The sequence below is a fragment of the Microtus oregoni genome, unplaced genomic scaffold (assembly GCF_018167655.1).
Source record: "Microtus oregoni isolate MIOR12 unplaced genomic scaffold, Mior012 000017F_ref0000208, whole genome shotgun sequence".
Taxonomy (NCBI): domain Eukaryota; kingdom Metazoa; phylum Chordata; class Mammalia; order Rodentia; family Cricetidae; genus Microtus; species Microtus oregoni.
The window spans coordinates 28,849,062-28,862,325 of record NW_024543076.1 but is presented as its reverse complement, the minus strand read 5'-3'; the positions used below and the strand labels follow the sequence as shown (position 1 = coordinate 28,862,325).

Genomic DNA, 13,264 nt, shown 5'->3' with positions numbered 1-13,264 from the left:
GGAGCTATGGCTCTGGCCTGAGTCCCACAGAGCTGAGTGTAGAGTTCATATGTAGTGTATACTAGACTTGAGCTTAATTAGTACTGTGTGTATGTACATGTGTGTGCACACACATACATGTCTTCGTTCATATTCACATTCTGCTACTCAGTTAAATATTACTGAGGTAACAGAAAGCACAGCTGGATCCAGGGAAATTGCAGGACAGAGTTTTTACTCATATGGTGAGTCAGGATAAAAGACACGTGTAACATCTCAGACACTTAAAGGTATTTTGCTTAACATAGTTTTCTTTACTTTATTAACATTTTACTAATGTTTTTTGTTTGTTTTTAGGGGGCACAAATCACACAACTGAACCCAGAAATCCAAGTTTTGGATACAGGCTGCCAGCAGCCGGACCAGCTATGGATGTAATTTTGCAATGTAAATCCTTTGTCCTTGAAGTAAATCACCAGTCACATGGTCTCATTTTCAAAGGAATATTTCAATTTTGATTTTAAAGAAACCTCATTTTCTTGCAAAGCTGCTAAATGCAGTAGTTTGTAAATGAAATAATGTGGTGCCATGAATTAACAGAAAGCTACCATTTTCAGACTATTATTATTATTATTACTATTTGCAACACTAGCAAGGTGACTACTAATTTGAACTATAGCCTATTTCCTAATTGTTTTGGATCTAGTACATATCACACTGAAGCTTCTCATGTATGTTACCAAATTTGATTTTTTTTTCAGTAAAAGTCATAATTGTCATGCAATTATGAAGATTTCAGAGGATACATGCAACATGAAGTCCAGCATATGAAGCTACCTTTGTGGCCTCCTTTCAAGTTTGGCATGCTTTCACTTCGCAGTTTAAACATTAATTAGAAAAACTGTAAAAGATCCATCCAGCAGTCTCCAGGCCCTGAATATGGGCATGAGTAAAGAGAAGCCTTCTGATGAGACAGCCTCAAATACAGACAGGGTTCACTCCTGCTAAAGGATGGGAGTTGGTTTTCTGTTAGCAAGGTCTTATCTGAGGAGGCATCTGTCTATCAACAGACAAAGTTCAACACCAATTTCCATTCCTCCTTGGGAAGCCAGTGGCTGCTTTTTAGGAGCTGTGCCACCATCGATGGGCAGATTAATACCTGAGAATTCAGGGTCCTCATGCTGCCCATGGAAAGTGAGCAGTACTCTGACAGGTGTGGGGAGAGAATTTCACTAAATGATAGTATTAAGAGAGTCTGTGATATTTATAATATAAAATAAAAATATAAAAATAAATAAGAACTCACTTATTGAAAGAGTTTTATGTTCTGGGCAGCACGCCAGATATTTCATGGGAGTTAGTAAGTCAATGTCCCTGAGCTCTGAATTGTGCTTGAGTGTGCTTATCTAAGCAGACAGTCTGGGAACTGAGCAAGGGTTCAGGCAAGGACACTTTAGTCTGTGGCTTCAGACCAGAAAGATGAGGGCAATGGGGAGGGGCTTCAGAGGAAATGAGTGTGTATCTGAGATGCACTTTCTATGGGCCTACTGCTGTCCTCGGAGCCCACTCCAATATTATGTAAACATAACTGACTATAATTTTAATGAACACTCTTCTGTTCTTATTAATTCCCATTTTCATTCTATCTTATTTTTGAGTGTGAAGTTTTATTAAAGGGGTGTGGAGGGTGGAAGAGAGGGGAGGGAGAGAGTAAGAGAAAGAGAAAGAAAGAGAGGATAGAAAAGGAGAGAGAAGAAGGAAAGGGGAGACAGAAAGCTGCCTCTTCAGAAGAATGGCAAGCAGAGAGAGAGAGAGAGAGAGAGAGAGAGAGAGAGAGAGAGAGAGAGAGAAAGCCGGGGGGGGGGAGCCTTCATTATATCCTTTGACAACAATAAAAATTTACGTAATGATTAAAGTTCATAAAAACTTAATTTTTTTTCAGAAACAGAAAAAATGTCTAAGATTGCCAAAAGATTTAGCAAGAATTTAATGGCACATGATAAGGTTGTAGAGAATGAAAAATAAAAAAGGTGAGTTCTGTATTTAAAAATTAGATTTGTATGGCCAAGAGGAGGAAAGACAACAGTGTCTCCCATTGTAGCAAAATGTTATTTTTGTTTATTGTTATTTAAATTAACATGAAACATAATGATGTTCTAAGAATTAAATTTCTAATCTCAGATAAAACAGATTAAATATATAATGACCATGGTTGCTTCAAACTTCAAACTTCGTTCTCTCCAATGTTTCCTTACCTAATTTCCTTACATCTTATGCATATAATATAGTTACTTCTAAAAGGTTATATTCACATACTTGGTTGAAAACATGAGAACATACTTAAAAGCATTTAATTAAAAACAATATTTAAAAATTGATTTGAGTTTGCTTGTTTTATTGTTAGCACTTTTGAATTAGAGGAGATATGAGTTCGAGACCAGCCTGGTCTACAGAGCTAGTTCCAGGACAGGCTCCAAAGCCACAGAGAAACCCTGTCTTGAATAACCAAGAAAAAAAAAAAAAACAAAAAAAAAAAACCATTCCATTAAACTTAAACATCTAGCAAAAAAAGGGCGGTAGTGACATCTGATTAATTATAAAGACAAATTAAGTATTAAATTAAGACTCACAGTAAGCCATATTTCCACTTATTTAAAAAAAATCATAGCTTTTCCACAAAACTAATCAGTGGAGAAGAAATATAAGATGCATCCATATGACTTTTGGGTATATTCTGGACAGAGTCTGCTGAACACATCAGCACACCCGTATTTACTGCAACAGTCACTACAGCCAAGCTACAGAAGCAGCCAGAGTCCATGGACAGATGGAAGATGGAAAAAATGTGGACTTTTATTCACCAATAAGAAGAAACATAATCATCTCACTAGCTGGAAAATGGATGTAGCTGGGGATGATCCCACTAAGCAACAGAAGCCAGACTCAGAAAGACAAATGTGTCACATGTTTTCCCTAATTTATGGATCCTGGGTTTTGTTTGTTTATTTGTTTGTTTTATAGATACATAAAAATACAGAAGAGAAAGTGGGGAGGGGAGGAAGTGGACTGGTAAGAAGTGGGAGGGGAGAAAGAGGAGGACTGAGAGGGTAACTATAAACAACATGCAATAAATAGTCTTTATTTATTGAGCACCAGGCTCAATGAACACATGATGAAGAGCAAAACAGAGTCTCTCCAGAGTGCCTTGTAAATCCATTGAACAACAAAAACTCCATTGACGTCATTATTGGTTAATAAGATACTGTGTACAAACAGAAATGTTCACAGCCAATCAGAACTCCTCTGAAGTGGTTGCCAAGCCTTGAGACTCCTGTTACAATATTCGTGAGGGGAGCTCTACACTCACATACAAACTAACAATGGGATATCATTCCTGCCAGTTGTTTGTTCATTTTTAAAACAAGCTATTTACTGCTTCAATTATAAACATTGTATCAAGTCCAATGGGAAAACTAATATTCATCTTCTAATGACACTTTAAGAAAAGTTTGAGAGGAAAGACTGAAACGGAAGTACAGAAACTGTCAATGTTTGCTGCAAATTTCTCCTTTAAAAAAAAGGAAACAGCACTCAGGAGTCCAGGCAAATTAACCTCTTCCATGGAGACAGGAAGGCAGTTTTTAAAGACATTTCAAAGTTAAGGTGGGGGGGGGCAGCTTTTGTGGAGCCCACTCCCTCTAGAAGACAAGCAGTTGAAACTCACAAGAGAACTATTAGGAAAAGATCAGCACTAAGTGCTTCTACTTAAATATGACCAGCATCCAAAGACCAGCAAAGGGATGCTCAGCAATGCCTTCCAGGAAGGGATGCCACAGGGCTTAGATGATGCAAGTCAGCTCGAGGAAGGGCAGCCAAAAGGATAGCTCATACCATCCGCTGAAAGTTGAATTGTAACTTTCAAAAGACAGGACAAAGTCCTAACCTGTAGTGCCCACAAAATGACAATGTAACTTTGCTATGAAACATTACCAATCTCATCATTAAAATAAGAGAGTCATACTGGATTAGAGGAGGCCCAAACCCAGTGACTTGCATCCTTTTCACAGTAGAAAAACTGTATACAAAGACACAAACGTAGACGGTCAAGGAAACGAAGGGGTTATCAAAGAGAGGCAGAGCCTCCAAAGAAACAAGGGACACTGAGGACAGCTGGTAGCCATGATCTGAACTGATGAAAAAGTGGGAAAAAATCACTCCCTACAACCTTCAGCGGAAGCATGTCCTGTGGACATCTTAATTTCAGACTTGTGGAACGCTGATAGACTCCATCTCAGATGGTGCCGTTTGCTGTGGCAGCCTCAGGAACCTGGTCCATCTGCTGCACTGACTCCACGTGGGACTCCCTTCTGCTTCTTATCTCTGTTCCTGTTGCTTTAAAGATCCCCAGAGGAAATGATTTCCCTTGGAGACAAATCAGAGGTCCCATTGAAATGTAAGCTATAGTTCCTGGCATCTGCCTGTCCATGAAGCTATTGTGACCTTATGGGAAGAGGAAGCCAGGTGAAGTGCTGAGGTCCCCTTGGGGCTTCCTTGCCTGAAAGTTATGGTAAACAGATGAGGCCAGCAGTCCTACTCTAAAAGGAGCGGAGGTTAGGAGTCCAAGTCCCCAAGGGACGAGAAAGTCTGGTTGTGATACTGATCATTGATAGAAACCAGCAGAGGGGCAAGTTGCAAAATAAACTAGTCTCAGAGGAGGCCCCAGACTGCTGACTGGAGTCCACACAATGAGAAAGAAGAATCTGTCGAAGGTTTAAAACGAGCTACAGGAGATAGGGTTGCAGCTTGTCCCAATAACCAGGTTCTTCCAAATGCTGTCTCCTTGAAGGAAGGGAAGCTGCCCAGAGTCCCTGAGGAGCCTCTTGCAGTTCTTATAAAAGAGAAGAAGTGAGGGACACAAAAGCACAGGCTACAAAAGATGCTTTAGGAGCTGCCACACAAATGCCTGTAAGAAATAGGCACTTCATGTTCTAGCTGCAGAGTCCTGAAGAAGAGATCCCTGAATCCTTCACTCTTTGGAACACCACCATCTTTTGGTGAAAAAAAAAAAAAAAAAAACAACAAAAAAAAAAACCCTCAGCCAAAGCAATGCCTCCTTGAAAGAGCAGCCGGCATTTCAATGCATCGTTAGCATGTAGATCTTCTTACACTGCCCCTCACCTGCTTTGTTCCAGCTGCACAGGCTCTAGACATCTGAACATGCGTGCAATAACTGGACATTAACTGCAGTGCTGCACAGCCGAGGAAGAGCAGTGATTTCTTAAGCCAGTGTGCTTGGGAACATGCAGAAAACCACAAAAATACCTTGGCATTTGTGCTCCACCTCCCAGTGATTCCGTATTGATGGCTGTGGTGTGGGGCTGGGCGTGGGCACTTTCTAAAATCTTTCCAGGTTGACCCTGTGCAGCCCGCATTGACTACTGCCGCCAGAGCCATGAAAACAAGTCGGCCGAAGGAGGACCAGAGTATTGATTCTCTGAGTGCTACTCAACCAGGAGCTATCCAACTTCCCTCTCCCTATGGGTCTGGTCCACGAACTCATCCACACTAATCTGCGTAGCCTATAAGGAAGCATGCATTGTAGAAGGTAGATTATCTAAAAGTGATCTTTGCCTCCAAGCACTGTGAATGTTTTTTGTGCCAACTTTCTGGCCAGGCCCTGTGCCTTGTTTTGGAAATCAGTTCCACTTAGGTTTGCCTAGTTACTGTTCCGAAGCTGTGGCTTCCTGAAAGACACCCTTACATCTGACCTTGCTCACTTCCCGCCCTTAGGAGGAAGAGAGCAATATCCTTGCTTCTGCTACCCTGGGCCATGCTAAGGGCTGACACTGAGGAACCCCCAGGAAATTTTCACATTCACAGATTTTTTTTTCTATATTTTAAGTAGCTAGTGAAGAGCCATAAACCCTTCAAATAATGTTTATCCCAGGGAAAGACCATTTCTTTCATTTAACATCACTTTCAATCACAAAACTGGGTCATTCTCTGCTCAGAGTGAGTCTGGACCTCCCAGGCTTCTGTCAGAACACGGAGAGATAAAATGAAGGCACACGGGAGCCTTTGACTACAGAGGCATTTTGCTACTTCTTTAAAGGAACAACTTTATCACGGGCAGATTTTTAATGAAATCAGCTGTTCCCAGTCTTCCCTTGGGTGGCTTTGAACTTAGACCCTGCCGCCTTTGGTTTTCTGGGACAGCTGTGTAGGTCTACGTCGCTTGGGCTGCCCTGGAACTCATCTGTAGAACAGGCTGGCGGGGCAAGTAACACCACCCAGCGAAGTTTGCTTCTCTTATGTTACTTCTAGGAGTTACGAAAGCAAAATGTTTACTGAAGGTTTCTTAAATTACTTTTCAAAGCAACTGATTTATTTTTCAATCTGCTTTTGCAAAATTTATAAAAAGAAAAGTTACTTACAAAATAATCTTTTCCCTACACACATTTCCAATGGACTATGATTATTCAGTTATTGGAGGTGATGTGTCACGAATGAAATGTTTTTTAAAAGGAATATTTAGTGCCATCTGTCATCTCAGTAATGGTTTCAATGACAAAATTTTTAAAAAGACAGAAAAAAGCTGGCAAGATGGCTCTCTGGGTAAAGATGCTTGTGACTCAATGGTGCAAGCCTGATCTTTTGTGTGATCTGTCTCTGTCTCTGTGTGTATGTGTGTCTCTCTGTCTCTTTCTCTGTGTATGCATGTCTCTACCTCTCTGTGTGTCTCTACTCTCTTTTTCTCATAGCAAAAGAAAAACAAAGAAAGATACAGAGTCCTTAAGAGCTGTACACTCAATTAAAACTATAAAAATGAACTCTCTGGTCCAGCATTCTCCATCTTATCCAGCTCTATGGGGACTTTTTGTGGGATATTTGATCACACTATGTGAAAGATGCCTTCTGATTGGTTCAGTAAAGAGCTGAATGGCCAATAGCTAGGCAGTAGAGGTTAGGCAGGACTTCCAGGCAGAGAAAGGAACTCGGGATGATGAATCTAGGCACATGGGAGACCGAAGTGATACACTGTAATCAGACATACAGAAGGAAGAAGTAAAAAGCCACATGGCAGAACAAAGATTAATAGAAACAGGTTAATTTAAATTACAAGAGCTAGTTGGAAACAAGCCTAAGCTATAGGCCAAGCTTTCATAACTAAAAATAAGTCTATGTATTATTATTGGGGAGCTGGCATTCCCAAAGTAAGTCTTACTACAGGGACTTCTGACATATTTAGGTGAATCTCAAATATTTCCAAAGATCTACTTTTCGTCATTGTTTCCTTTCCTTTTTCATTTTCTTTCTTATAGACTATTGACAACATTGACCTTGCCTATCATATACCTCCAAAGGAAAATTAAAATGCTGACTACAAGCTCATTAAAAAATCACAGAATTGTCCCTTTGAGGGGAATCAGTTTGGAAACCTGAAGGAAAACAACCTATATTTTAAAAACCAGACTTTCATTTTAGTACATATGTTATATAAAGCAAAATTTCACTTGTTACATATCTTGCTTTCATATGTCTGGTCATATGTGATGCTGGTTGATTCTTTGTCTATCCTGCTCATTTTTATCAGATTATTAAAATGCACAGTAAATAAAGCAGGCCTTGAAAACTCAAAGAGAGAAAACTGGAATTCTCTAGGGCACCACTCAGAAACTGACATACTCCAGCACATTCATTTTAAGAGGTAGGGGCTACTCCTAAACTAAGAGAGACCACACAGTAATGTGAATGTCTGGTCTTTTCTGGACACCCAGAAGCTTCTCTGCAAATTCATAGCAAGAACTTTCATTCTCATATTTTTCTTAATTTCTTCCACTGCAGATGTCATTCACTGATTTACTTATAGGAGAAAGAAAATGATCAAGAATACACATTTTCTCACAAAAAAAAACTGACATAAGCAATAATAAAAGATATCCGTTTTTTCAGCCAGTGACATAGAAAATGTTTAGTATGCATATACATTTGTGAATACATAACAGAAGCCGGAGGAAAACTATGTATGTTTAATTTGTTTCAAACAAAGTCTCACTGCATAGCCCAAACTGGTCTCAAATTAGCATCCTTTCTGCCTTGGTTTCCTGAATGCTGGGACTATAAGCATGCACCATCACACCCAGCAGAAATACACTGGTTAACACTTTCTATGCCATATGGTAGGCTAGCCATTTGATTTTTCTGCCATACTTTATTTAACCAGTCCAATCAGTTTAATTTACCACTACCTCTTTGAATTACTTAATTTGCTTCTCTATTTTATAAAATGCTCCAATTCTATTCAATGAATATATTTAAATCCAACACTCTTAATGAACACTCCCAGAAACAATCATATTACCTGAAAATTATAAAGATTTTTTTCAAATTAGTGAAAAATTCACTGCTAACATTAAATGTACTTAAAATATTAATAAAGATAAAATGGTTTACATACCCAAAAGCTGAAAAGGAAAACAGCTCACTCACCTTGTGAAAAGAGAACAGGGTGAATTTTAAATCCTCCTCCATTCTTCAACCGTTGAGGCAGTTGCTCAAAATGGTAGCTATCAATGTAGAAGTAAACCTTCAGGGCCTGGCGGCTTCCTTCCACTTGGTACGTAAGAGGGACGTCTGAAGTGACATTAAATCCCATATTACTTACTGAAGTTAAGTATATGCTGGACAGTACATTTGGATTATGTCAGTAAAATGTTAAACTTTCACAAAAAAAAATTCCTGAAATTTACCACAAAGTAATACAGTAAGAATGTTCCAAAGTGTAAGCCTTTCAAGACATGCGAATGGCCAGGCTCTCACCCCAACCCCGCCAGACTACTCTTAATGGCCATGAAGTCCATTTACAGTCCCTGGAGATGCAGGTAGCCAAAAAAAAAAAAAAAAAAAAGCCCAAGACCAGGCCACAAAATCCCACAAAGCCCCGAGTTTGCCCAAAGATCAGTTCATAAAACCCCACCAACCCAGGTCATGGAAAGCTATGCTCCACAAGAAACCCTAGACCTCCTGCCTCCTGCTCAGTTCTTAGCTGTTTCTTGCCTAAGCAGAGGCAACCACCATCTTGTGGTCTTGTGTCTTTCCCAATCAATCTCTCGTATAAGGTTTGTTGTGTGTTGTGACTTTTTGGTACTCCTTGACTCCTGCCTGCCAGGATGTCTTTTCCCTCAGAGCTCCAACACTTGCATTAGGGAAGCCTTTCTCCACAGAGCTGGAATGCTTACACTGGACTTTAGGCCTATGTGGCACACAAAGCGCCGTTCCGTCAAAGAGAACTGAACCAGAGTTCCACTAGCTAAAGACACGAGTTTATTACTGAACTGAGTATCGGATTCTGTAATGGGGAACTTGGTTACACTCTGACACACCAGATGTCTCACTTAACTAAACGAAGATCTCTCAGGGCAGCTGCCTCATTCATAAGTAGTCAAAATGAGCCCACGGAGCACACTCCTTAAGTATGTGTGAGAAAAAGGCCTGCATAGCAACCATTAGCAAAATGAGCATGGGTTTTGTAAGCTCTGCTCCCTGACCATCACATTAAAACGAACCATGTTCTGTTGAGGATGCCTTATGGTCATTAGAAATTATCTTTCCAAATTCTTGGAGCTACTTTTAAATACTCTAAAAATAAAGGCTTTTTAATAAAAAAAAAATCAGCAAATGCGATTGGCTAAAATGTTGTGGGAACATTTCATGGTGCAACTGTAAGTCATTTTCTTTCTATGTGAATCCACAATATTTCTACCCCATTAAAAAGGATATAAAATCATTCTGAAAATACTCAAATTAGAACACTGCTACTAACTAGTTAAAAATTAAGAGCAAGATAGCAGGTCTTCCTGATTCAACATAATGCATCTTCCTGATTCAACATTAGCACTTCAAGCTGCCTTCCTGGAACTGATATTGAGTTCAAGTTCAAAAGCATTTACCACACGAATGACACCCTCCCTCTTTATTACTGAATTGTATATCTAGGAAAAGGAGCTATGGCAGCACTGGTCACCAGCCTCGCTTATGCCGCCTCATAATGCTTATTTTATTTCTGTAACTTTTCATAGAGAGACATTAATGGTTTAATTTAGAAACCAGAAAAATGAATTTCTAAACTGAAGATTTAGAAGAAAGCCCTTTCATAATTGAAATTTTTTTTTTATTTTTGGTTGTTAAAATTAAAAACTAAAGCCAAAACAACATTAAGAAGATGGTGGTTTACACATTCAGAGGAAGATTGTGGAGTTTCAGCCTAGCCTGTGCTACAGAGAAAGAGAAGAGGGAAGATGAAGAGAGGTAGATATAAAGATAAATAGAGATAAAAAGAGAGAAACAGAGATAGACAGAAAGACAGATGACAGAGATAGAAGAAAGAAAATAAATTTATACCTGCTAAATATTTTTATATTCTACTTTCTTCATATACTATCATATATGTCCATGTTTATTAAACTGTATGCATTTAGTCTTTGTCATCAAGGTAGTAAAGTCATGTCAAGTGGATAATGTTACTGAAAGGATGACAATGATGTCATAGACAGCTATATTTTAAACTGACATAAAGCAAAGGTAAAAGGGAATTAAGGAAGTAATTCTTAAGAATTGGAACATCTTGTTTACAGTGAAGTAATAAAAACTCAAGACTACTTGAAGGTATGGAAACAGTTTTCCTGTGCGCAATTCTCATGGACACAGGAATTACCGAAGAATACGCCAATCAAATCTTGTATATAACTAACTATATACCACTATTAAGTAGGATTTACACAAGGTACGCAAAATAAATTAATGTAATCCCTTGTATATATTGACAAAATAATAAAAATAAAGCCCACCTACCTAATCCTGACAGCATACAGGGAAAACATTTAACAAAATGTAACATAAACGCATGAAAAAATGTTTTCAGTTAATAGGTTAAAGAAAATGGACCTCCACCATATGATAAAATACATATAAAGCTATAGCTAACTTCGTAGTTGATTGTAAGAAACTACGATTGCCCATTAAATCAGGAACAAGAACGATGACCTCTCTCACCACCGCTCCTTTTCAATGCTGCACTAGCAGTTCCCACTAAGACAACTATAGAAGAAAAGGACGTGAAAACACTCATCAAGAGAGGAGCAAACTTTTGTTTATAGATAAGATGCTCAAAGATGGGAGACAAATCTGAAATCAACAACATTCTCTGAGAATAATATATGTATATATCAAAGACGCAAGAGACAAAGTTGATATACAAAATCCAACTATTTCCCTATATATTAGCAATAAACAAGTAAAACACAAAGTTAAAAGCACACTGCCATTTGTACTAGCCACCTCTTTAAAATGAAATACATATAAATATACTAAAATATGTATAATATTTATGTGAAAAATGAAATTTCTGACAAATACAAAACAAAAAAATTAAGAAATAAATGGGAAACTAGTCTATGTTCATGATTAATTGGAGCCATTATTGTCCAGATGTTATTTAATCCTGATTTGATAGACAGTTTTCATGAAAATTCTTCAAATCTGAAGGTATTCATGGATATCAACAAAATGACTCCAAAGTTCACACAATGAGGAAAGAGACTGAGAACAACTAACACAGAGCTGAGGAAGAAAAGTAGAGGAAGAAAAGTAGGGGCTGTCCGACTCCATGTCTCACTCCACAGGTACAATGTGCCTGTAAATGAAGACAATGTGCAGCTGGACAGAGAACAGACAGCAGCTGAATGGAACTCCGGTCTAGAAATGTGTGAGCTAGTCCCATGTGAGCCGCCGATTTATCCTGACAAAGGAGCAAAGGTAATATGATAGGTTTTTCTTCCCCCTGGTTTTGAAACAATTGGGCATGTACACATAAAAAGAATCTTGACATAGTGCTCATCCACTCATAAGATTAATTCAAAGTAGGTAAAAAAAAAAAAAACTAAAGTAGAAAGTATGAAACTATGTAACTCCTAGAAGATAGCACAGGAGAAAGCCATGATCATGGAGGATGCCATCTTAGAAATAACACTAAAGGCACAGCCAATGAAAGAAATCCTGTCATCTAGATTGTAGCAACACTAAATCTGAGCTCTATTGAAGATGAGGCTAGCACAATGTGACGATGAGCATACAGCTAGGAGAAAGAATCTGTGAAGGACACAATGAATAAAGAAAGGACTAGCTCTCAGAATATACGAGGAACTCTGCAAACACAAAACGAGGAAACTATAAAAGTGTTTTTAAACACGCACAATAACATGGAACTGACATCCACCACTGTTTTTCTTGCAGAAGGCCATCTTCTATGGAAAACCAATTTATTTTCAGAGGAATGTAAATGATCAACAGCTTGGAACCAATGCAAGCTGAGTGAGGGAACTTCCTATGGCAACTCACCCTAGGAAAGAGCCACAATGGCTTCATCCCTGAAGATACGACATCAGATCAGTGAATGGGATATGTGAATTTATAAGTAAGTTTTGATTTAAAAATTGATACTTTAGCCTGCTTAGATTGTCTCTCTCTAAGACTTTCCAAGTCTTTGTCTTCCTTCAGATCTATTTAAAACTGCCATTATGGGATGTTTTCTGTAGTCAGTCCTGAAAAGGCCACATTACCCTCTTGGTTTATGCATCTTTATTTCGTTGTATGGTCTATCTACTACCTCTGTAGTCATCTCATCATTATGTCTCATCTTGGCCATCGACATCATGGACCCCTATCTATTTCATCCATTATGGGACCCATAGCTCCAGACACAAGAGTTGACCCATATAAAGACACTGGGGGTTTACAAGTACTCACTCGTCTAATAACCACCTTAAGATTAACAGTATCATGATTATAAAGGAGATGTTTTGTCTTTACTTGCCTAAAATTAAGTGTAAGAGAATGGTTTCAAATATTGATTATAACCATGTAACACTTGAGGATTTCAACACATTGTCTTATTTAAAACACCCAGCTCTTTCTTCATCCATTCTTCCATTGAAGGACATCTAGGTTGTTTCCAGGTTCTGGCTATTACAAACAATGCTGCTATGAACATAGTTGAGCATATACTTTTGTTATATGATAAGGCCTCTCTTGGATATATTCCCAAGAATGGTATTGCTGGGTCCAGGGGTAGGTTGATTGGAATATATTAGAGTACTACTCAGCAGTAAAAAACAATGACTTCATTGTCCGCTATGTTCAGCTAGTCCGGATTTATCCCATGCTTTTTCAGACCTAGGCCAGCTGGCCTTGGTGAGATCCCAATAGAACATCCCCATTGTCTTAGTGT

The 13,264-nt window shown here is 38.6% G+C and overlaps 1 protein-coding gene across 1 annotated transcript in view; it reads right to left on the bottom strand.

The window, feature by feature from the left end:
* The window catches only part of Prex2 (phosphatidylinositol-3,4,5-trisphosphate dependent Rac exchange factor 2), a 289,087-nt gene that overhangs the window by 70,613 nt on the left and 205,210 nt on the right, over window positions 1–13,264 (bottom strand). Inside the window, exon 34 of the mRNA XM_041667469.1 lies at window positions 8,470–8,613. Within this exon, the coding sequence (XP_041523403.1) occupies window positions 8,470–8,613 (144 nt within the window). The remainder of the gene's footprint in view (window positions 1–8,469; window positions 8,614–13,264) is intronic.